Below are 27,193 nucleotides of genomic sequence, written 5' to 3' on the forward strand. Positions count from 1 at the left end.
GTTGGCATGTCACATGTCAGCTGTTCCTCAGCTGATCGGAAGTACAATCGATAGCTGCTTGTTTGCTCAAACCTGTAACGGGAAGCAATGGCTGAGGCCATAGCAGATACGAGAAGGCTGTATACTAAACCACAAAACCTGAATGACGCGTACGGGCCACCGAGTAACTTTCTAGAAATTGATGTTACCAACCCCGAAACAGTTGGCGTCGGTCGGAACAGGTTCACGACATATGAGATCAAACTGAAGGTGAGCTGCCAGTATTGGCCTGATTAGACCATCAAAACACGCTCCCACACACTGATCTGTCTGTAGTACGGGTGTCTAAGTACATTCTTAATACACTGCTGATGCGATTTAAAGGAGAGCTAACACTATAGATCACAGTGTGAGTGTAGCCAATCTCATGTCAGTCAATAAAACCACGACGTCTGTTTACTCGTGGGTTTACTTGTAACTGTATTGTTTGATTGCTTTTAACTTATTTAAAAAACAACGTTACTGTTTACATTTTGGGGATTTTGAATTAGAAAAGAGTTTCCCTGCAACTTTCTGATTAGGTGCTAGTAGTTCTATCAACTGTCTTCATTTACAAACCCTCTTGTTTATCAAACCCCTTTGTTGGAGAGAAATGTGACATCTGCCTGACAGTTCACTTTCATTGTATGGAAATCAGACTGATTGAAATTGAAAGCTGGCTGAAACTGTCAGTCCTTAAAGTCCAACCAAATATCATTCATTCATTCATTCATTTTCTTGTCAGCTTATTCCCTTTATTAATCCGGGGTCACCACAGCGGAATGAACCGCCAACTTATCCAGCACGTTACATAACAAGGTTATTGGCTGTAACTGTTGTCCTAGATTATTTATAAAATGTAAGACAGTTGCTGCCATCACTTTGAGAGTCTAAATAACATATACAGGGGGCAAGCAGAATAAAATTAGAACTCATGGCTCCTGACAAGTCTATGACAGGAAAGAGGTAAAGTTGGTTTTATATTCGTTCATTTAGCAGTCTATATATTGTTTACCATGTTACTTGGAATATTCGATCAGAATTAACATGCAAGTATGACTTCTAAACAACATTTATAATGTTTAGAATAATGTTATATAATGTTATAACATTGTTCTAAACAATATTTATTTGACTGTGGACAATGTTGTACTTTGATGGTTATTTGCTGGTAATGTGACTTCCCTATTTAGAATTTGCAATAAATACTTTTCTGAAATTATATTATTAAGGAAAATGTCTGAATATCCAAATATAAAACCAACTATAGGGCGAAGCAGTGGCGCAGTGGGTAGCACGTTCGCCTCACAGCAAGAATGTCGCTGGGTAGCTGGTTCGATCCTCGGCTCACTCTGTGTGGAGTTTGCATGTTCTCCCTGCTTTCGCTTGGGTTTCCTCCGGTTTCCGGTTTCCCCCACAATCCAAATACATGCGGTACAGGTGAATTGGGTAGGCTTAATTGTCCATAGTGTATGAGGTGTGTGTGTGTGTGTGTGTGTGTGTGTGTGTGTGTGTGTGTGTGTGTGTGTGTGTGTGTGTGTGTGTGTGTGTGTGTGTGTGTGTGTGTGTGTGTGTGTGTGTGTGTGTGTGTGTGTGTGTGTGTGTGTGGATGTTTCCCAGAGATGGGTTGTGGCTGGAAGGGCATCCGCTGCGTAAAAACTTGCTGGATAAGTTGGCGGTTCATTCCGCTGTGGCGACCCCAGATTAATAAAGGGACTAAGCTGACATAAAAATGAATGAATGAAAACCAACTTTACCTCTATTATGACAGGGTCTCCTTAAAAAGTCTTAAATCTACTGAAATAGGATGTTGTAGGTTTACCTTCAAGGTTTATTGGTAAACCTTCAAGGTTTACCACGATTTGAAAAAGTCAAGGTTTTAAAACCGCAAAAAGTTTATGTTATACCGTTTTTAAGTAATTTTTTATGTATTTTTATGTCTTCTAAAGAAATTCGTGTTTTGTAAACTAATGAACCCAGCAGAAGTCGATGATTTATTTTAAAAATTTCACGTGTCATATTTATTGTTCCAAAATATTATAAATGTGAACTGTAAATTAAAAAAAATGACAAATAAAAAATGCTGTATATTGTGTTTAATGGGGAAAATAGGTTGTTTTTTTACTAAGACATTTTAAAAAGAACTTATTTTAGAGCAGTATTCACAATACCTACTGTGATATTTTTATCCAAGGTTATCATATCGTCACAAACCTACACTGACTGATGCCTAGTTGTAGGTCTTAAATCTTTTTTAATGAGTCTTATTTTTTCTTTGTTCATGTATAGCTACCCAATCTGGCCATTAACACCCATACGATCATCAAAAATCCATCTCAATAAATTGTTTAACTTTTTATTTTAAAAGAGCATTTAATCACTTTTCTCTTACAGTAATATTTGTTTATAAGTTGTCAATTAATTTACTGCTGAGGATACTGACCTGACCTATATTTTTATTATTAAATTATTATTAATTTAGACTGAAGTAATTGACAGCTATGTTTTGTTCTATTCTTGATTCTTGAAAGGGTTTTAGGGTTTGTGAATGGATGTGTTTGAAAATAAATTAAAAATATATATTATTGATGTATTAAATGTATTAAATTTTAATAATTTTTTGATAGGGCAAGTGAAAATCTTTTCTAACTGGGATATTCGAAAAAAATAATGTATAGCAATTAGCCCTGTATAAGTCTAAAATTTCATTCATCATGGTCTTAAAAAGTCTTAAATTTATCTTGGTAAAACTTGCAGAAACTGTATTAGATCGAATGATCGATGCAAGCTACTGAACATTATTTATTTGTATTTATTTTTAATCCAAAGTCTAAATAAACAGTCCTAAATGTGTTCAGGAATTCTGGAGTGCAAGCTTCATTTAGCACTTTTTGCACAATGACATATCCACACCCAAAAACTGACTCATGAGCCCATGCTGTTTATTTACAACTTTATGCAGGCTGCATCTTATATAAAAAGCACAGGTAAGCACTATTTTGATGAGTGATAGCTACAGCAATCATGTCTTCTCTCTTTTGTAAACAAACATTAATAGCTATTGTGTCAATTTGCATCTGCACATGTTGTCGGACAGCAATCTCATGCTCAGGACTGTTTGCTGAGGCTGTGCTGTGTATTACAATAATGTTGTAAATAAAGTTTCATAACATAAAGCTTCAAAAGGTATTGTCAGAAGCAACTGATATAGCAACTGATAACTTTATTTTGCTTGCATATGTTTACGCCAGTATCTATTAGACCAAGTAACCTGCATCTTGGCCTGATGTGAAGTAAATTGACACAAATATTTTACCTTTAATATTACGCACTAACATTTACTGTGCTTGTTGATGCATACAGGTTTTTAACACAATGTTGTACTGAGTTTTTGTTGAGCTGTGCCTTTATTTACTATTTGTAACACCTTAATGCCTGTCTAACCCTCTATTTGCATTTAACTAACTTATGCTGTGTAGTGGAGTACACTTTTTGGTAGGAACATTTACAATTGGGATGAAAAAGAGCCCATAAAAGAATACTGATTACACCAGGATCTCAAGTGTATAGTCTTTCACCACACCCACATGTGCAAAACCTAGATAATGGTGCTTTAACGATAATGATAATCCTGCTTAACACATCATCTATGCACATCATCTTTAACCATTTTTAGTTTGATGCCTTTTCCTCTTAAATGCACCCACCGTAAACATTTTTAAATGCGTTTTTTGCTATCTCGTGATCTTGTTCTTCTGAATTTAGATCCAGTTTGTTTCATTAGAATTTCCTCACTTCCATGTCATTCCAAAGACATGAATCAGCTTGCAAGCATTTGCACAAAATGCTTACAATGTTTCCCTAAATGAATTGGTATGTTAAAGGAAGTTTAAAACAATGAGAGAAAGACACACGTGGCTGCCATATGCTTTGCATTTTAAGTGTGTTTGTCCTGTCACGCATGCAATTGACCAAAAGACAGATATACAGCTCATCTTCCCACATAACATGTATATAGACTTCTCAAACCAAAAATAAATGTTATTCTTTTTAACACTAAGATTACATATCTGGCACATTCACTCACTCACTTACTCACTCTGGTTTTTTCACACTTATTATTCAACATTGTAATATTTAACCCTTAAAGTGAGGTAACATGAATCCGTCTTTGTTTCACAATGCTCGTAGTTTACGCAGGATTAACAGTTATTCATCTGTTGATGTTTAACTCTGTACAGTCTTAAAACTTGATTTAATTTATAATGTATTTGCATATTTATGGTGTCTATGTCATTGATTATATAAATACATTTTATAAACTGTTTACATAAAAGCCTCTAACATTGCGTATCCTTATATTGAATTTATTGCTGACTTTAAAAAGCATCTCTTTCTAGTCATAATAATCTAACATTGCTTCAATCTTGAAACTATGGATTTCTTCCCTTTAGTTTAAAGGACAAACCTTAAACCAAGACCAAAAAAATGTAGAGTTCTCGGTTGTTTTTGATACTTAATTGGACAATTTTTCCAGCCAAATAGGCATTCCTACTCTATTCAATTCAATGTGTTCATTTGTTAAGCGCTTTTTACTATACTTATTTTTTCAAAGCAGCTTTACAAAAGTTGCACATTATTACATTACAATCAGAATAAGTTAAAGTTACAATCAAATATAAGTATTATAAACAGACATAGTTAACCTGTAATTTTTAGAATGTAGGCGATGTCTATGTGTACATGTTTAATGAAGTGTATTAAGTGTATGTGTTGTCCTCGAAGTCAGGGTTGGCATCATCTTGTTAACTCCACTGACATATCTGACTATAGCATGTGCAGGTTGACTTTATTATATAATTAGTAGTTTCCATATTGCATTAATGCTTGTTAATGTAAAGTTGAACCCAACTTTGGACTTTTTGGGAATGTTTTCATCCACTCTGGGGTGATTTTGAGTCTTAATTTGGCCACAACTTTCTCTGTTGCTTTTTATACTTTTAAATGTTTGATCAGAAGAGTATGCAAGCTTTGGGACATACTACTTCCTCGGTAACAGATGGTTGTGTTCCTTAGTTATGAGCCCTGTCAATCATCCTCACATCATCTACATTTTTCATATTTCATTTCCTACATTATTGGAGAAGAGGAGTAGGTTAATCTCCCATTTACAAGTCTTTCATGCTAAGAAATCTCCTCAGGTCTTTGGATAATTATGCATTTAGATGTTAATGTCCAAACACATCTTTATATAAGTTCACATTGTTTTTGCAGTAGAAATATAGCACGGAAAACGTGGTTTAAATATTTTCCAGTTAGATATTTATAAGAGTCATACAAACATCTTTACAGAAGCCTCTCTACTTGACGGTTGGTCTCGCACCGAGTCGCGCATCCATCATTTTTGTAGGTTATTTACACTTTTTTACCCGCGTGTGTAGTTCTAATCAAATTAACGTCCAATGCTCAATGTATTTCAGCCAGTATCAATGGTTAGAGTATGGACAGTTCAACGCTTAAAATGTTTACCAGAAATGGTAAACCATCCGGGAACCTTTGGCATACTCTTTTCAACATACTACGATTTGGGACACACTAATTCTATTTTTAAATACTATTTAGGACGGATAGTATGTGAATTGGGACACAGCATGTGTTTCAGCAAATAAATTTTAGTCACAAATCTTATTTTGAAAACAAAATGCTTTGAAATTTTTCAAAAATTCAACAATACGCTCTTGGCAAGTTTACTACTCTTTCGTTATGTTCGTGACTGTTTTTGCACTATTGACCTCCATTGTAATGATGGTTGGGAAGAGGTAAAATTTTAATTTTATACTCTTGATCATCAGTTGCATTGCAAAAAAGATTAGTTTCTGCCTTCTAAATGGAGTAACGTGTGTGTGTGTGTGGGGGGGGGGGGGGGGTGCGAGAGAGAAAGACCTTTGCACACCTATTTTGATATTTTGAGAAAATCTGCTGTTTTTCTCCATAGAACTCCATATGAAAGCCAGAAAACTTTTTTTGCACAGGCCAATTTAAAGGTTTAATACTGCCAACTAATGATCAAAAAAGTAAATATTATACATATTACCTCTTACCAATAAGGTAAACCACCAACAATCAAGACTATATGATTATTTGCTGTCATGGCTTTGCTAGTCTATGGGGTAATAACAGCCGTGAATATAATGGAAGAGAGAATTTTGAACAGTTCACAAGGGTTAATGATCAGTGCAGCTTATAGTGCCAGAAAAAAAAAAAGTTAGTTGCTCTCAGTGTGTGTGTGGCAAAATAATTAGGCAAAATACATTTAACTTTAGTGTGTGACCTTGTTAGGGCTGGTTCTCTAGAAGTCATCCTGTTGGTTAAAGACTTTAGTTGGTAAACAACTGTGTACTTGAACAAGGCTCCCTCTGTCCCTGCAGCTTAACATTGCAATATTGCATCAAAAGTGGTGGTGAAAAAATGTGGTGGTGTGTTTGCCTAGAATTCCATTATATTCTGCTCTATCCTATTTTATTCTTGACATGTTTGTCACATAACTTCAGCAGGTAAACTTGAAGTGTTGATGAAAGATGAAATATTCATCAGACTCATGTATTGTTGTTGAAACGCTTCCCATTTAAATCACTTTTTTTCTTCTTCCCTAAATAGCCTAAATTCTCCTTTGAGATGCTGTACTTTTAAATAGGAAATGCTCATTTAAAGGAGGCGGAGGCGAAGACAAGACATTGTCACAACCCCTGCCTGTCCTAAGCAGTCATTTTCCCCAACTGATGAGTTGTGACAGGTGCTGTTGTGTCTGCTAATAGGCCACTGTCTTCCCAGCTTTCCTATAGTATTTTTAGCTTTCTCCTACCTACAGAGCGGGCCACTGCCTGCCATTAGCCCAAATCTAAAGCTACTGTACTTGATTAGCGTATAATAATTAGCATATGCGTGTAATCAGTATTATTGTGTGTCTCTGAGTCGGCGGTGACCCTGCTTTGCATAAGGGAACACCCCACACATCCCTCTCACGCTATCGCTCTCTCTCGCTCTAGCCCTCAAGACTGAGAGAAAGAGCGGAGCTGTCAACTTTTGATTTGCTTCTGAAGTAGCCCGATTGCAACAATGAGAAGAGATAATAAGATTCTGTTTGTATTTGTCATAGTAACACTGCCTGTCTTGATTACATGCTTCTGCGTGCCAAGGCTACCATCTTTCTTTTGCGCTCTTCCACACCATCCATACACGCTTTCTCTCTTTCGTTCGGTGGCCAACCATTATACTTTCTATCGTCATATCCCGCATCCCATAGATGATCCTGGCATGGAAAGTGAGAGAAAGAAGCCAAGCCATATTTGTGTGTCTTAGAGAGAGAGCGAGAAGCTTCTTAATCCCTTCTTTTAAAGTGGAACGTGTGAATGACTATGGGGGTGTAGACCTCGTCTTAACCCCCTGCCAAACCCACCCCCCACTGGATGGCACAAAACATACCCATCCCCCGTCATCTGCCCCTCTGGTCTCGTCTCAGGATGGGCATATCTTTACCTCCATTTGACTTGATTGATTTGAAGTTCAGTTGTCTATTGATTTGTAACATAAAGGCCATTCTGATTGACCCTCATGACATTTTCCATATAAAGCCTGTTCTCAGCTTTATTAATCCAAAGTGAAAGTTCCAAAATGCCAAAAAGGAATCCAAAAATTATCTAACTTGTGCACTATAAGTCGTCTGAAGTCATCTGAAATCTTTGTGTTAAGACCAGCCCAATATCAAAGCCTTTATTTACTAAAAACTTGACTTTTTTGGCATTATTTGGATTGGTGTGTTCATTTGAGAAGTCTCAATTTTGTGGATATATAAACAGGATCACTGAGTTCACAAACATCATTCAATTTTTGACTTGTGGACTGAACCAATTGACTAAAGGCTATTTTACATCTTTAGTCGATTGGTTCAGTCCACAAATCAAAAATTGAATGATTTTTTTGTGAACTCAGTGATCCAGTTGCAGAAGTTAACTTAAATGTCGCCTCTTCCTCACACAAAGGCTCCAGCGAAGTTGCACGAACCACTTTTCTGATGCTTTGAAGGTGCTTTTGCATCCTCTTTGAAGCCTAAAAGCCTCAGTCCCTATTCATTGAGATTTGTATTGGAAAGTGTGGAGAGTGCAGGTCTTCAGAACCTGTCTTTTTGTGTACTGCTTAAGAAAGAAAGTCAAACAGGATTGGAATGACATTCGTGTGAGTAAATGATGATAGGGTTTCATTTTTAGGTGAATTTTACATAGAAGTGTAGGGTTTTAATTAGGGCTGCACAATATGTTGTTTCAGCGTCGATATCACAATGTGATCATTCACAATAGTCACACTCATATCGCAGGATATGCAATGTTGAGTTTGAATTATGATTGATCATTTGCATGTGTTTTTGATGCCTGCGATTGTTAGTCATTTCATTCAGCATTCAGGCATAGGAAATTGTTCAATTTGTGACCTTAACTAGGATTATTTTTATTGAATTATTTTTATTTTATCTGTACTTGAATACTGTTAAGCAGGTCGCACACCAGAAGCGCCGCTCGGCGGCGCGCCACGCAGCGCCATGTATTTTAGAATTCTAAACATAGGTTTCTATCAGGATACACACACCGGCGCCGCAAGTCGGCGGCGCCCGGCGACGGCTCAGGACGCAGTTCATTTTTCAGCCGCGCCACAGAGCGCCATCTGATTAGTTTCATGTTAAATATCATTCGAATGTGCGCGTCTGGTGTGCGATACTTTAAACTGTCATGTACGCGCCGTGTTGCGGCGCCGAGCGGCGCTTCTGGTGTGCAACCTGCTTTAGACTCTGGAAATGATAAAACATTTTATTTCAATTGTGTCTTTTTCTTAATTGTATTTAAATTAGATTGTTATATATGAAAATACTCACTACACATGCAAATACAGAAATGCACAGCAAATAGCACAGACCACAACAATAAAAACGTGTCGGGGGACCCCAAAAAGTTTGCAGATTAGTTATTAGATTTTATGGAGATGCAAATAGTAAACATAAATTCATCAATCTCTAAACACGTGCTTGAAAATTTAAGCTCTGCACAAGACGTTTGGCCAGTGGAGAAATCAAAATGGTCGTGCCCAACTGAGTATGGTTTCTCTCAAGGATTTTTTCTTCACTTTCGCCAATCTGTAAATTTTTTTATTATTTTTTCCCTCTCAGCTGTCGCCTCTAGCTTGCATGGTTTGGGATCAGTAAACCACACTGAGCTGAGCTAAACTGAACCGAACTTAAACACTAAAAAAACTGAACTACACTTTTCCGACTTACTATGACCCTTTATGTAAAGCTGCTTTGACAATCTACATTGTAAAAGCACTATACAAATAAAGGTGAATTGAATTGAATAGAATTGAAAATACTCACTTAACATGCAAAAACAGAAACGCACTGCAAGTAGCACAGACAACAACGAAAATGTGTCGGGGGACCCAACAATTCAATAGATTGTTTAGTAGATTTTATGGAGATGCACTCCCACTGCAGAAACATCCCGATTGATCTAACATTAGCAATTCTTCCCAAAAAAAGATAATATGACTTATGGTGAAATTGTATTTATTTCACAATATATATCGCAATGTTAGATTTTTTTTTCAATATCGTTCAGCCCTAATTTTAATGCAACAGCACAAAGCATGCTCTTAAAAATAAAAGTTCTTAATTAATTGTTCCATATTAATATCCACCGAATGTTTGTATTCCACCAAATGTTTTATTTATTGAAGAAAGTTTCCTTCTATTTGTTAAAAAAAAAAAAAAAAAAGGTTCAAGATATTTTATTTGAAATGTTTTCTTATAGCATCACTGCAACCCCTTCTGGAGTACATAGACTGCTAAAAGGCCCTGAGGTAAAAGCCAAAGTCGAAGAATAAAATAGTGTGATGTAACTGAGGAAATATGTGCTAAAATTAGTTTAAAGCTTTAAAATTTCTGGAGAAGTTTCTTCCTGAGAACTTTCCAGCTGGTACACACTTTAACACTACCTTTGTCTCTTGGTGGTGACACAGTATAAAGTGCTCACCATAATTGAGTACACCCCATTTTGAAAATTAATATTTTTATCCATTTCTCAGTGAATATAGGCAATGTATTTTGGTGAATTTAAACAAAACAGATTTATTAAACATAAATTTATTAAAATAATATTTTAGTCACCAAACATATTTAGAAATTGAAAGATAATACAGTTAAATTCAAGCAAAATATTACAAAGCAATTACAACCTACAACATTTCAACACCATTTCTTCTTTTTTGCTTTTCTTGATTTTTACTCTTTTTAAAATTTGTATTTAATATTTTTTTCTATAGCATATAAATTTGGTTGTACTAGTTTGTGGACCTTTATCGAAAGTTAATTTGTTGGACAAGCTCCAGATTAGGCTTCAGTACTGACTAATCTAATATATATGCACAAATATAATATTGCATCGCTTTCTATTAAAAATATGAATTTAAAAGATATATTTGTAAGGGGTGTACTTGTATATACTGAGCACCGTGGTCTCTGTGCTGTGGAAATCTTCTTTAGTTAATCAAGGTTACACATCCATCACAACTCATGCAAATACAGAAATGCACTGCAAGTAGCACAGACAACAACAAAAAAATGTTTTGGGGGAAACCAAAAGTTTTATAGATTGTTTATTCGATTTTATAGAGATGAACTCTCACTGAAGAAACATTCCAATTGATGTAACATTCACATCCAAAAAAGGGTAGAAATGTAAACACTGAAGAGCTGCTTTATAGTCAAAATTGAAGTGTAATTCTAATTGAAAACAATACTAACACATTTAATACTAGCTGCTTGCTCTAAAGCAGTCTGCCGCATAAAGTGCTATATAAATAAGTACAACATGACTTGTGTGCTGAATCGCAGAGCTTGTACAAATATACACCCTGCTATGATCAGATTGCATTACTTAATGGCTGCTTTCTCACCGTTTTCATTTTAGTTGTATGTTTGTTATCGAAAGCTAATCGTGCAAAACATATTTTACATGAAAACACCACTCTCAACATGGTCAGTGGCATTAATAATATATCTGCTAATGGTTTGCAAAGGCTCAGGCTCTTTGAAAATCAAATAAATATTGTTCATTTGAACTTTTGTATTAAATATGAGCACAAATTTCAGCATGTTACTAATTATTAATACACTATAAAACCCAAAATGTTAAGGTAACTCAAACCATTTGAGGAAACCAATTGCAACAAACCATTTAAGTTAAAAAATGTATCCTAATGAGTACTGTAAAATTAATCCATTTAAGTAAACAAAGCAATTTCAGCACAGTTAAACCTGATAAATAAAAAGAACTTAAACTAAGAGTACTGTAAAACCCAATAAGTTAAGGCAACTCAAACAGTTTGTGGAAACCAATTGCTACAAATCATTTAAGTAATAAAAAAACTAATCTATATGAGTACTGTGAACTTGCACTATTAAGGTTGAAGATATGCGGTATAACATTACACTGTAAAAAGTGAAAACTTAAACAAATTACTTTGACTTGTTACAATTAAATGAATTAAGTTTGACACTTAATTTATGACAGTAATTTAGTAATAAATTATTTAGTTTAGTTATTTAGGTGTAACAAAGTCTAGTAATTTAAGAAAACAAGAATGGAACAGTACTTACAGTACAGTACAAATCAATCAATATAATACTCTTAATATAATAATAGTGTAGTAAAAATACTTTTTTTTTTACAAATAAGTAGAATAATATTAATTTATAATAAATAATAAATTACAAAAAAATCCTTCCTATTTTAATATAATAATATAGTAAAAATACTTTTTTTTTTACAAATAAATAATATAATATTTTTATAATAAGTAATAAATTACAAATTTCCTTCCCATAGTAATATAATAATAATAATACTTTTATGTTTTGTGGCAAGTACAAGTATTGCTCACTAGTTATAGCGAGCAATAATTATACTTGCCATAAATCACAAAAACGTGTTACAGTTAAAATAACTTATTTTCTTTACAGAAAACTGTTATAAATTAAGTTTGTCAAACTTAATTTATTTAATTGTTACAAGTCAAGTTACAAGTAATTTGTTTAAGTTTTCACTTTTTACAGTGTATCAACACTGAGTTCAAAACTCTTTTCAAATGAGTAGAATTAACTTTGAGTTAACGACACTCAATTTATTTGATAAAGTATACTGTTAGGTTTTACAGTGTAGAACAATAAAAACTCTTTTGACACCCCAAACCTTTAATGGCAGTTTTAGATGTAAAATGTTCTGCCTGATTTCCCAGTTTAACAAGTATTTCTTTTGACATTATAACAGAAGAGTTGCTTTATGTCTAACAAAAATAGCCTTAGTACTCTAAGCAACTGAAAAAAAATAAAAATACTGACAACCTCTAATCATTCATATTATGGATTATGCAACTTAGTGACGCATTTCCTTGCTCTTGGGAACAGGTCAGTTTTATTGCATTTGTCACACACAGTACAGTCTGGTATTCACATGACAGCAAATCACAAGCGTGCAGACAGATAATCAAAAGTTTTCATGCAAGTCCTTCTCCTAATAGTTCGATACAAAGCATGGTTGTGACAGACACCTTGTTTACAGTGCTAAAGTTGAGTGACTCCATAAGAGCGAGGACTTTGAGATTGGACGTTGTTTACAGACAGGACAATCCTCAGCCCCCCTTCTGCGTTTTTGTGTACAACACTCTCTTTCCCTGCCCATCTCTCACTCCCTCTTCACCTCCTCCTCCCCGTCATCCCCCTTTCATTCTCTTTTCCAATTTCCAAAAAGCCCTCTCTTTCGCTCTCCCTTTCTGCCATTACTAAAAATGGCTTGCTTGCCTGGTTGTCAGTCCCAGTCAAGTGTAATCCAAAGTCTACAGCATCCTCCCCGACAACTATTTTAATGGTAATGGGCAGCATATTGTATCAAGGCTACCATATCCTACTTGAGATGACAGTATCAAAAGTGGGAGTTGATGCTATGGGAACAAAGACAGAGGGCAGCTTTTTGCCAGAGTGAGGGTGTTGGGCGGGTGTGTTTTGCGTGTGTGTGTGTCGAACACGGAGGGGGATGATGGCGGTGAGGCCCGAGTGCTCTCATTGTCCCTCTGTCCTCTTCTCTTTGGAGCTATGATGCGATGAGATGGCATTGTGCTTCCATTTTTGCTACTTTTATTTTGAAAAAGAGAGAGCAGGGCGGAGAGATGAAATGCTCGCTCTTAAACTTGACTTGATCCGACTCGCTAAAAGCTAATGCATAGCTAGCGCAGAGCCCTTACGCTGGGTGAGGTGACCTCTCTCGGCTGTTTTTTTCTCTGGCCTCTCTCTCCTCCTAATGAGGATACACCATTGTCCCCCTCGCACACATGCATCTGAAAAAGAGGAGAGAGACCAGGATTCTGCCATCTCCTCGTATCGGCATAAGCCATGTGGAAGCTTTTAACAGTGCGGAAGAGTGACTAAAAGAAAGAGTGCTTTTAGTGCACCTTTCGCACAATTGGCTATTTTTGGGTGTTGTGCATAAAATGGAGCCGCTCTGTGTCTCTCTCTGTCTCGCTTGCTCGATCTCTCCGACTTTTCTGTAGTCAGTCAGTCTGTTCTGTTCTTTTTGGATGATTTTGTTTTCACTTTTGACATTAATTTATTTCATTTTTTTAAAATCTAGGTTTGGTTGGAGACCAACTTCGAGAAGATGATGTGCTCATAGCCTTTAGCATACCTGTTGATTCTTCAAGAGAAGGCCACAATGTTAAAAAAAGACAATTGAATAGGACTGGGCGATTAATCGAAATCGACATTCAGAACCTATAATCGATTAAATTTTTTCATTTCAATTTTTTCAGTTACTTTCCCTACCGCGTACCACGGAGTCATGTTACCCCGGTCTGTTAAGGCTAATTTATACTTTTGCATCTAACACAAAGGTATGGTTCGGTGCAGCCTTTGCTTGCTTGTATACCTGCACACCTCTCAAAAAATGTAACTACGCGTTGCACGTTTGCTCTACATTGACGATGACTGGAAGCTGCATCAGAGATGCCTTGAGACGGCATATTTTGATTATGACGCAATAAATAATCAGAGATAGTACCTGTTTCATTCAGTTATTTTAAAGTTAAGTAATGCACCATTCGTTCAAAAATCTATTGTAAAATGTGAGCATATTTACTGTTCAAAACTGTTTAAAATTTTCAGTAAACTATGAGGCCAAAGAAATTAATAAAAAATAAAATAATCTTTTTATAAAATCATTTTAATAATCATATTAAAAAAAATAAAAATTCAAAGGCGGGCTAATAATTCTGACTTCAACTGTATATATTATTTATATATATACACAGTTGAAGTCAGAATTAAAAGAGTTTTTAAACTATTATGTTTAGAAATGTGTTGAAGAAATCTACTCTCTGTTGAACAAACAGGGTAAAAAAAAAATAAACGGGGGTTTTAATAATTCAGGGGGGCTAATAATTCTGACTTCAACTGTGTGGCTGTGTGGCTGTGTGGCTGTGTGTGTGTGTGTGTGTGTGTGTGTGTGTGTGTGTGTGTGTGTGTGTGTGTGTGTGTGTGTGTGTGTGTGTGTGTGTGTGTGTGTGTGTGTGTGTGTGTGTGTGTGTGTGTGTGTGTGTGTGTGAATAAATTCTGAGAGGTCTGCGAAATTTGATAAAATGTGGGATCCACTTTTTTGTTTTTTTTCCTAAAACACCATAAAGACTAATAATGTTTGTTAATTTCTTAAGATTTGTATGTTTTTTCCCTCTCTCTTTTTACATCCCTGTGTCTTCTTGTAGGTTATATATGTCTTGTATGTCGCCGTTTTCCGTTGTTTTATGCTTTATTTTACATTTTGCACAGATTATTTCATGATGTGTTTGTCTGTCTATTCCTTGTTTTTCTATGTCTGCAAAAAGTAATAAATATAAAATATGATATTATTTTACTCATAAAAACATTAACTCATAAACATCCCTGAATACAAACATAAATAAATATCTAAAAAATTTATTAATTACTTTTTTTGTTTTAATTGTTTTGTATTCACTGTTACAGTTCAAATTCATCATTGCTAGCGTTGACCCAGACACAGTGTGTTAATTTCCATCTACAAAGCACATAGCCTTATCACACTGAATATGAAAATGCTGCACGAACACACTCATGATTAGTATCAGTTAGTAGCTTACTATAGAGATAATTAAAAAACAGAGATCATTAAATTTCACAGAGAGCTGACGAAATTAACATAAGAACCACCCAAGAGAACATAGCTGACCATCAGAGAGTCTCTAAGCATTTGATCGTGTCGTCTCATTACCTGCCGGTTTAATCATGTCATACCGTTCTCCTCTCACCGGTGCACTCGCAGGTATTGATGGACCTCTTGAAAAGCATGTCTTAGCCGCAGCGCGAGCCTGCCGTCTTAATGAATTGGGCTGTTTTCATCTGCTCATTGAGTGTTTGATGTGTAAGGGCTTCTGTCTGTGTGGTTAACTTTGGTTGCCACGGTAATCAGGCCCTTTGTTGGGCTGTTTTGTTTGCTTGTCTCAGGTTTGATTGAGATCATTAGCAGTGAGGGGAGGACAGTCAAACTCTCCGCAGTTTACATCTGCAGCTGTATAAAGTGTGACGAACCGCACACATAAATACAACACTGCTCCCGTTGCGGCAACTCTGTTGAAGTGTAATTAGTGGTGCTTGCAAGCATCACCGTTACTATTAGGCTTACTTGAAGAGAGGGATTTGAAGAAACCCCTAACCTTAAGTAGTTGCCATTGTAACTTTGCAGAAGCTTGCAGTTAAATGTATGGTTTACAAGAAAAAAAGGGAAAAAATAAATGAATAAATCTTGAAATATAGGACATGTTCTCTTTTTTTTTTCTTTTAAAGCATTGGTTCATCCAAAAGAATTAAATTTCTGTTATTTATTTCTAACCCTCATGTTGATCTAATCCCTGTGAGACCTTCGTTTATCTTTGGAACACAAATTAAGATATTTTACAGACCCCCTAGTTTTTCTCGATTTCGTGATCGCTGAATCCAATGCAAAAGCAACAAAAAGTTGCAGATTTTGGGGATCCAGCAAAATTCTTAACTAAAATTTAAAAAAATTGCAAAAAAAGTAAATAATCCTACAAATAATCCAATTTTAAACCATATAACCAAATTATTTATTTCAGGTTGCAATGAATTGTTTAAATGACTTAAAGACATTGCCTATGCAGCACATGTGATGCATTTAAGTGTCTTTCGAAAAATGATGCTTCACCTGCGCCCTTACAGTCATTGCAGATGCAGATGAAGCCCGAGTGATTTACAAGTGAAGTCAATGCAAAGATGCAATTAGACATCCTGTGGCTCAAATTGGGCGTTTTGTTTGACGCGCTTCAGAATGCAAAAGAAAGGTCGCTGGTTTGAGTCCGAGCTGGGTCAGTTGCATTTTTGTGTGGAGTTTGCATGTTCTCCCCGTGTTCGCGTGGGTTTTCTCTGGGTTTAAAGACATGCGGTATAGGGGAATTGAAAAAGCTAAATTGGCCATATACTGTATAATATTTGACCTTATTTACAGTAAATTACTGGCTAATAATTCCATTACCTTCACAGTAAGGTACTGTATGCAAATTCATCGTAAATTACTGTATGGTACTTGATAATAACAATAATTCTGTAAATATTTATGAATATCAACAAATAGCCTGTACTAGCATAAAAGTAATGTGTATTAATTTCTATGGGGAATAAAATATTAATAGTGTTTGAATTCCTATAACTAATGTGCGAAGGATATAGCCAGTAATTTGCTGTAATCATGATGCCTTTCTTTATTTCACAATAAAATTCTGAATACGTAAAATTAAACTGTTCAATACTGTAAAGTGACACTAATATACTTTACTGTGAAAAATTACAGTAACGTGAAATACTGGGAATTTGATGTGTTTAGTGTAGTGTATATGTGTGAAAGTGTGTTTGGGTGTTTTCTAGTGCTGGGTTGCAGCTGGAAGGGCGTTCGCTGTGTAAAACGTGCTGGATGAGTTGGTGGTTCATTCCGCTGTGGCCACCTCTGATTAATTAAGGAACTAAGCCAAAAAGAAAATTTATTAATCTATATATATATATATATATATATATATATATATATATATATATATATATATATATATATATATATATATATATATATATATATATATATATATATATATATGTATATATATATATATATATATATGTATATATATATATATATATATATATATATGTATATATATATATATATATATATATATATATATATATATATATATATATATATATATATATATATATAATATAACTAATAACTATAACTAATATATAATAAACCAAATCTTCTATCTTCTAATTTGTTTTTACCATGATCAATAACCTTCTGTTTCATGTGTTTTAGCTGACATGAAAATAAAGCTTCTCTGTTCAAACTTGACAGAGAAACGAAAAATACTACTTTTGTCAGTATGGGGACTAACCTATTTGGCTATTTATTTTTGTTCTTTCAACCTTATTTCATTGTATTAAAAACAACAACAACAAAAAGAATCTGACCTTTTGACACCTTCATCATTTATGTCTCTGTCTAAAGAAGTTTTCAAGTTAAAGGGCTTTTATCCTTGGACTAAGCAGTAAGAACTAATCCTGCTTGATAACTATCTAACTCTTCCTCCTGTGTTACCGCACACCACATAATAGTCTCGAAACCATGACATTATTGTCATGAGTATGTGTATTAAATTACCTGTTGCTGCGATCAATTGACATGGGAATTAACTTCTTTAGACTTCTTTAGTTAGTGGAATCTAACTCAGTGGTCCAGCCATTCACAGAGTATTAGCGAGCACCTCAGTGAGGTTGCTAATAAACGCTTTCTCGGCACTGCAGTTACCCAGCTCTCATAGTGGAGTTAATCCTCATCTTATATGACCGCGTGTTCAGGGAATGCAAGAGTCAAGGTTATAAAAAAATCTGAATTGCATTTTTAAGCAGTTGCCTCATGAGTGGTGTGAGAATTTCTGCAAACAAAAAAATGACATTTGGAATAGGATTTGTGGAGCTGTGCATCGATAGATTTAGTCTTCAGTGTTTGGACGGTGCAGTGAAATTTTAACCACACTGAACTAAACTGAACTTCAACTCTTAAAAATGGTGACACAGTTTCAATTTTCTAGAACTTCTATCTTAAGCTGTTTTGACGTAATCTACATTGTAAAAGCGCTATAGAAATAAAGTTTTGTGAAATGTTTGTTTTTTTTTTACAGTATTTCCTTTTATTTTTTTTCTGGAAAAAGTTACATTTTTTTGGCTGGATTATAAAAAACTGTTAAGGTCTATATTATTAGCTCCATTAAGAACGTATTTTTGTAATTATTAAAATCACTATATGAACGTATATAAAATTATTAATAAAATGTGTTGAAAGAAATCTTAAAGACTAAAATTAACTAAATTTAACTAAAAATTCAAAGGATAATTATCTAATATAATTTAATCACACAGACAGATTTGTCTAGGTGAATTGTCCATTTAATTGCGATGAAAACAAACTAAAAAAAAAAACTGGTAAGATATAAAATAAGGGAGGTGTGGTGGTGCAGTGAGTAGCACTGTCACCTCTCTGCAAGAAGGTCAATGGTTTAAGCCTCGGCTGGGTCAGTTGGCATTTCTGTGTGGAGTTTACATGTTCTCCCTGTGTTCGTGTGGGTTCTCTCCCGGTGCTCTGGTTTCCCACACAAATCCAAAGACGTGTTGTAGGTGGATTGGGTAAACTAAAATTGTCCACAATGTACTATGCGTGTGAATGATTGACCCCAGATTAATGAAGGGACTAAGCCAAAGGAAAATGAATGAATGAATGAATGAATGAATGAATGAAAAAGTTTTTTATAAAGGTTTTTATGCCCATCCTAGCAACATGTATTTGATTAAAAATAAAATATGAAGTGTCCTTCCCCCTACAACAAAATTTAAATTTTTTTTAAATTGGTCACTTCAATTGACTATAGATTATTTTCTGTTGTGAAGCACTGCAGCAAAATACATTAAAAAGGTGATGATCAATTCAAAAAGTGTTATTCTTATTCAAATTGAGGTGAATGAAATCTAATTTGACATGAGCATACACTCACAAAATTATGATTTTGCTTGTTCAAACTAAATGAGCTGAAGCACAATTGTTGTTGAGGTTGTTTTTTTTTTTCTTTGTTTTTTTTTTAGGCATAACCTAATTGTTTAATTGTTCAATCCACTTAAATTTGTTAAACTAATAAGTTAACTAACTTAATTCTTTAATATTGTCCCGGCACAATTTTGTGAAGCCTGGCATTTTTTACTGTTTATGTCGGCACAAACCACAAAACAAGTCAAACTCGTTTGAATTTGACTGAAAATGCTGTATTTTAAAGCAATATGGAGGAGATTAGATTTAGAAATGATTAGAATGGGATATGTTCACCCCATTTAACTTCAGCCAGCCAGCCTCAGCACTTGCAGTCTTCCCATTATAAAATAGCCATGTTTAAGGTCTGATTTCTTTCAAAATCAGTGATCTTCACTGCCTGATAGATATACGATAAAAAGTTGGTCTCAGACCGGACAAGAAGCACTGCATTAAATTCCATTTTCCCTGCCATGTTTCTGCGTTAGCCTTCTGGTAGTGACAGGGCTAGTGGTTGTACAGTCTTTCATATAGTTTTACGCTTGAACAACTAAATGAATGCTTAAGTTTATTTAACTTAATGTATTTTAATTACATTACAACATCAATGCTGTCAAAGGAGCCTTGTGAAATTAAAAAAAGTCACATTAAGATTTTTTTTCACTGTCCTGTCCATCAACATATTGAACAGCATTGTGTATTATAAGGATTTATTTACATTTTAATATAAGCATTTTCTGTTTGAATTTATTTTAAAACATCACTTAGGCCAAACTCTTAAACAATCCACTCAGTATTTTAGTAATATGTTATAAGTTTGCACTACCAGGAGACTCCAGTCATATCACTTATCAAACAAATCCACATGGACTGTTACGTACACCTGAATAAGGCTCATTTTAAATGCTTGCTTCTTTCATTTTTCATTTTCATAACTAGTTATGATTGACTGCTAATCCTTGATTTTTAATTAGTGCACCTTTACTGAAACATTGTTTAAAGAGATTGGACGAAATGGACAAATATGGGGTCAGATTGATGGATGGAGAAACAAGCAGAGGTGGCTAAATACTGAAAGAATAGAGGTGGGGGGGTTGAGCTGAAGTGGTGGGTATTTCATCAATGTTCCTCATTGTAAGAAAAGATCTACATTTTCCGAAGGGACCCTCTCAAGGCTAAAAACCTGACTTGGAGCAGCTGAGGAGATGGAAAGAGAGAGAGAGAGAGAGAGAGAGAGAATAAGGGTCTGGGGTAACTGGGGATCGATGAACATTTCAACTCTTCCTGTCCAATTAGGAGCCACACGAGACTTTGTCCCCAAAGCACACATTCATTTATTCGTTTAACTTACTGTCTCTTCCACCGCGTATTCATCTGTTTGGAGTCTGCGTCGAGCAAATGTGTAGTGTATGAGTATCGATCTGTACCTTTATTCCAGACTCTGTGTTTGTTACTTACGCTGCCTTTTGCCTCTTCAGCTTCTCCTTGAATGCTGTCATCAGGCTGTTCTTTTATTTCCTAAACATCTGCCTCTCCTGTGACCCTGCTTCACCGTCTCAGTGGGCCTTTTTGTGGACTTTACCTATTTATTTAATGTCTTACCCTAATATTGAACCTGGTTTTATTGAAGTATTGATGCTGTTCGGCTATATTGTCAGTCTTTTTTCACTTCTATGTGGGTCTGTTTTGAAAGATTCTGTCTTAATCTGAGGTGGACGTCATGTTTAAGATGTTCTTTGTTCATTCTGTTTCTTCCCAGACAAACCTCCCCATCTTCAAGCTGAAGGAGTCACGTGTCCGGAGGAGATACAGCGACTTTGAGTGGCTGAGAGGAGAGCTGGAGAGGGAAAGCAAGGTGAAGGATGAATGAGTGAAATAGTAGCCATGGTTTGGTTGGAACATGATGCACAAGTACTCCAACTGAGGCTTTTTATCCTCCTTTCCGTCTGCTGCATAATGTCAGTGTTGTTGCAAGGCTCCATTTCAAATAGCCTTCTGGAGCTGGTCATGTTTTGGTCTGAAGTGACCAGTAGTTGCTTTCACATTTAATTTCAGTGAAAAGAACTTGCTATCTTTTAATGCAGTAATGCTGATGTTTTTAATATTTTGTGCTTTATGGTGCTAAATTATGTTTATATAGCAGTTATAATCCATTTTTAACCTGAAAAACAACTTTTTGGATAACTTAAATCTTGAAAGCTTTTTAAAGCAGGCACTTCATTTTCATATTATTAAGTTGAAATAAGTTAAAAAAGTGAAATGTAGAAAATGTTATAGATACTTATTTACGAAGAAAGAAATTTAACGCAGAAATACAAAGTCTATGTAGTTTGTACAGAACCGAACAGCAAGTTCAGTGATGGAGATCCTATAGCTCGCGTGCCACGTGGCTCTTTGACCGAAATAATAAAAATAATAAATAATAAATCCACTCTAAATTACATAGGCTGGGTCTCTGTGCATCTCCCTTCAATAAAATTTTACAGTTTAAAAAATTATAATCATCACTAGAAATCCGTTTACTATTGAAAATACAAATTGTTTCATTGTCATTTTTAAAAAAAACAAAAACAAAAGCTCAGTTTGCAATAAAAGGACGTTCGACTGTGGATAAACTTGAATCACGACACCAATAAAGGGCAAAAACCTTTTGTTTCTGGCTACCATAGAAACGCAAATTGTTTGCCTTTATTTTCTCAAGAAAAGTAAAATATGATTTTGTTTTTTTTTTAGCAGAAATTTAAATAAATTGTCCTTTCTTAATTCATGGACTTGCTCAACATGTGATACTTCATATTTGTTCATTTTTGGGTTGTTGCATTCTGTTTAAATATACACTTTCGTTCAAAAGTTTGGGGTCAGTTTTTTATCATTATTAATTTAAATTAAATTCTTTTGTTCATCAAGGTGGCATTTAATAAATGTAAAAAAAATCAGTTAAATTGTTAAACTTATTTATTAAATATTTTTTTATTTTCTTTGCTTATATGTAGTTTCAAATGAAATTATTACTCCAGTGTTTATTGATTGTATTACTATTACATTAATAATAATAATAATAATTTCTGAAGGATCGTGTGACTCTGAAGATTGGAGTAATGGACCTGAAAATTCATCTTTTAAAAAAACCTGAATAAATTATTAAATTAAATTATTTTAGTGTGCAATTTTACAATTTGTACTTCATTTTTGATTAAATAAATGCAGCCTTGGTGAGCAGGATGAGCTTATTTTAAAACATTTAATAATCCTACTGACCTCAAACTTTTGACCAGTAGTGTGTATGTAATGTCTATTTAAAAAAATGCATTTGCAAAAATTAGAAATGGCCCTTCCTGAAAAAAGGTTCCCGACCCACTGAGCTAGTTGGTAGTATAGTATTGTTAGTTGTTAGTATAGTATAGGATAGTATAGTATAGTATAGGATAGTATAGTATAGTATAGTATAGTATAGTATAGTATAGTATAGTATAGTATAGTATAGAAACGTGTTCCTGATGGATCACCAACACTACATATTTTGGTTGTCTCCTTTGTCTGTGACACTTGTTACAGGTCTTTCAGTCTTTGCTAATGAGCTGATAATCTGAATCAGGTGTGTTTGGTTAAGGAGACATGGAAAATGTGCAGAACTGGTGGTCCTCTATAAACACTGGTATGCTAGTATATTTTACTGAACAGCAGAGTTTTGCCTCTTTATGCCTCTCAACTCTGCGGAGCAAACACGGGGAAAGAGGTAAAAGCTGTGCCTTGTTTTTGTTGCCAGTTCTTCCTGGAGAAATCCACAAGCTATATACATTCATAATGAACCAAATTGTTAGCGCAAAGAACCTAATGATCAGTTTTCCCAAATATAATGTCTTCACTGCACTGTGAATGACCCGACTTCAAGTCCTGAATTGTGGACATTTATTCACTGCTCTCTCTTCAACCTAATTTCCACGCAAACATGGGGAGAACATGCAAACTCCACACAGAAATGGCAACTGGACCAGCCAAGACTTGAACCAGTGACCTTCTTGCTGTGAGGTGACAGTGCTAACCACTGAGCCACTGTGACGCCTGTCCTATCATAATAAAATATATATATATATATATATATATATATATATATAATATAATATAATCAAAAATAAAAATATAATAAAAAATCTTAAAATTTTTGGTAAAAAAAGAAAAAGAAAATAATTAAAATATGAATCTCAAAGGTACCCACTTCTACTCTCTTTAACACCTTCTCAACCTTTGTTGATTGACAAGTCTAGTCTAAACAGCTAGCACAAAAGCACTCTGTAATGCCGTCTTTCAAGTGTAAACAAACCTCAGTACCTCTCTAGTCCATAGCTTTCCTCAGATTGCACAACATAATGAGAATTAGGTGCCATTATATTAAATTGGTCAAAAATATTTGATATTGCCATCACAAATTTGGGAGTGACGTGATTTTTACACACAGTAAACATTTATTCAGGGGATTCACTTGTTTAGTTGAATGCAGTTGTCATTCCTGAAACTTTACAGTGTGTACATGGCCATTGAGATGGATCATTGAATTTAATCAGTGGATTGAAAGTGGTTCCGTAGTTCAGGTAATGATATCTGAAGTGATTTGTAAGAGGTGAATGATTGCATTTTGGGAGATGTATGTGACATAAATGAAGTTTTTGTGTTTCAAACAGGTGGTGGTTCCTCCTCTTCCTGGAAAAGCTCTGTTCAGGCAGCTTCCTTTCCGTGGGGATGATGGTATATTTGATGACTCTTTTATTGAGGAACGGCGGCAAGGGCTGGAACAGTTCCTCAACAAGTGAGTTACAAGACCAACCTCACTATACAAACATTCACTTCTACCTTCACATTTAGATCAACTATATAAACATGTAAAACAATTAATCAGGTGGTTTTAATACACAATTACAGAATATGTTTTTTCACCATTTATAGGTTTTACACTGATGTATATATTGCAATTTTGAATTTAAAGCAATTTAATAGTTACAAAACTAAAATGAAGTAACACTTTAATTCTTTGATAGCTGAAAAAGAATATTTGAACCTATCGGTTTACAATAAACTAATGCCCTGTTTTTCTAGGCTTTATTGGTGATAATGTTCAGGAATGTTGGACAATTATTGCCTTTTGAGCATATTTGTAGAGGACAGTATAATAAGTGAATAAGGAGTGAGCTTAATAAAAAAAATCTGTATTTTTTTGTAAATCATTAATATTTTAATAAACTATAATAGGTAGAACTGTCCAAGATTAACAAAAGCAAGTAATGCATCAAAGCTTGATTTAAAAAAAATATTGAATGGTTATGAAAATCTTTATAATCGTTAAAATAATTGATAAAAATAACTGATTTGAAAATCTTGAATGATATTAATGATATGACATAGTTCCTAAAACTTCCTACTTCTATGTTTATCCTTCTGACTTTACAGTGGGCTTCTTTTGACAAAAAGGAAAAGAGAAAAATACAAATACAAAACAGACAGGTGACTTCTAAACTTTTTTTTTTACTGGCCTGTAGGACATTTATGTGTTATTTACTTGAATTAAATTATTAATATCATTTAGTGATTTTTTTTTTTTTTCAATTACATTATTATTAGAGGACACATAATTGTGGGAAAAAGAGCAGCTTCAGATGAAGTCATTCATTAAAAATCAAGTACATTTTCTTTGCCGGTTTGTTCTGAAATGTATTTGATTGAATGTTGATATGCGACTAGATTTACATCCTACATCGTTGTTCCTCTTTTGGCCTTGGCACATCTGAACTGTTTTTATGAAGTAGAGTAAAGTGGTGATCGCACTAACAAAATACAATCGCTTTCCCCTCTTTCCGCTAATTTGCAGTTTTTAGGTTAAGGTACTTCAGTGAAAGAGAAAAAACAGATACACATACTTGCCAGCCTTTGTGTCATCCGATGTCTTCCCTCACACTCCATTTTTCCTCCTTCTCTCATAATTACCTACAGAATGATCGAAACTGATGAGAGGCCGCAAGTGCACCAGCTTTACTTTTTACATTTGTTTTATTTTTGATGTGTAATTTATGATAATTGCGAGTGAAATTACAGGCGTGCATACCTTTTCCCTACAAGATGTTGTGTGCACTCCTGCTTATTTTTGATCCGAGGTGCCGTTCCCCCGCCGACTGAGACAATAAAAGTTACAGTTCGATTGTAATTATTTGCTGTGATTGCAGACTTTGCCATTATCTTTGTTTCATGTGCAAATGTGCCGTCTCTACCTGTTTGAATTTTAATACGAGATGAACAGCTGTAAATTAGGTTTGAAGAAAGGAAGGATATGGAGGTAATTAAGACCGTTTTTTTATTTATTTTTTTTCTCCCTCCTTTTTACTAAAAATTCCTAAATTAAATGTCATTGTTCAGTGCTAATAGCACCTGGGGAAGGGGAAGCATCGCATACTCATCATACTTCCATGCGCAGCATGTCTTTACATTGCCTGTCCCAAAGCGCAGTCATCTTGACTTTTAACATTGTGAGATTTGCGTAATTTTAGAGGTGTGAGGGCCTTTTTTTTATCCCACTGGAAGCTGAAATAGATTGAATGTAAAATAATGAGTTTAATTAGCATGATGGCTCATTCTACTGTTTTTGAAGATATGCGTAATTAAATTTCGATATTATCGCTCTGAAATTCAAGCTGGATGATTTATGATCTGAAGAGGAATGCTGCAAAATGTCACAGCCTCCTAATAATATCTAAGAGTTGCATCTTGATTGGGGTCAAAGTTGAATCCGCCCCCTTCTCTCTCTCTCTCTCTCTCTCTCTCTCTCTCTCCCTCTTCCTCTCTCTCTCTCTCTGTCTCTCTCTCTCTCTCTCTCTCTCTTTCTTCCTCTCTCTCTCCTGCTTTGCAGTTTGCATCCTACCATAATCTCTGATGGCTAATTCGCTCATCTTGTGGTCTTATTTTGCAGAGTTGCTGGTCATCCATTGGCCCAAAATGAGCGCTGCCTGCACATGTTCCTACAGGATGAGTCTGTGGATAAAAACTACACCCCTTCCAAAATTAGACAAGCCTAAACTGGTCTGGACTCTACACACACGTTCACAAACAAACACAAAAAAACATGGCCCATAAGCAATAAGAAAGGTTCAAATCATCCTTTATCGGAAAAGATTGTGAGCATGAAGCATAGGGCGTCCAAAACATTTACCTCGGCAGAAAATGAGACGTAAAAAATGATTTAAAACATACTCGAGAATTAGTCATGTTGTATCCCTTCACTTCTTTGATCTGTTCTTTTAGATTGTTTCAGTCTTTTTGCTCCGATTTCTCAATCTTTAATGTTAATATTAACCACTTTTACGTCTGATCCAACACGTCCTTATTGGTAATTAATCGTGGTTAACAATTATTTATGGTAGTTTGTCTTAAAGGCTCCACTAACTTTGATATTTCCAGTATCAAACAAAACAAAAACCAAATAACTGTCACGGTTATGCAAGCACTATATCACACACACATTGGCATCCCTGTGTTATCGCTACTGCCTACTTGTGTTGCTTTTAATGCTGAAGAACACATACAGCGGCTCACCGTCCAGGATGCACTTAATTGGGAACCTTCTTCATTTGTGGTGGTTAAATGTGCGCTGTGTCCTACACAAGCCTGTTTTTACTGTGATGGAGTGGCACAGAAACACAGAGAGTGCTGTCTATGATGCATGTTTTCAGATTTGTATACTGCTGTGCCATTGTTTTGTTTATGAGAATTTTCCAATAAAACGGATCAAACACACAGTAGTGGGATGTGGCTTAAAAACTAACATCTATGGTTCTACTAAAATGTATTATTATGTATATGGTTTCGGGGGCTAATTGGGGTCTGCAGGATTCATGGAAAGTTTAAATAAAAGTGTTATTAATTAATTAAATATTAAATAAGGA

The 27,193-nt window shown here is 34.9% G+C and overlaps 1 protein-coding gene across 1 annotated transcript; it reads left to right on the forward strand.

Moving 5' to 3' along the window:
* On the forward strand, positions 1 to 27,193 carry snx3 (sorting nexin 3). Its single transcript, NM_001037106.2, has 4 exons — positions 1 to 249; positions 21,028 to 21,123; positions 23,948 to 24,072; positions 26,221 to 27,193. The coding sequence occupies exons 1-4, from the start codon at positions 88 to 90 to the stop codon at positions 26,324 to 26,326; spliced, it is 489 nt and encodes a 162-aa protein (NP_001032183.1). The 5' UTR covers positions 1 to 87; the 3' UTR covers positions 26,327 to 27,193.

This window comes from Danio rerio, chromosome 20, assembly GCF_049306965.1.
Source record: "Danio rerio strain Tuebingen ecotype United States chromosome 20, GRCz12tu, whole genome shotgun sequence".
In the NCBI taxonomy this organism is placed as follows: domain Eukaryota; kingdom Metazoa; phylum Chordata; class Actinopteri; order Cypriniformes; family Danionidae; genus Danio; species Danio rerio.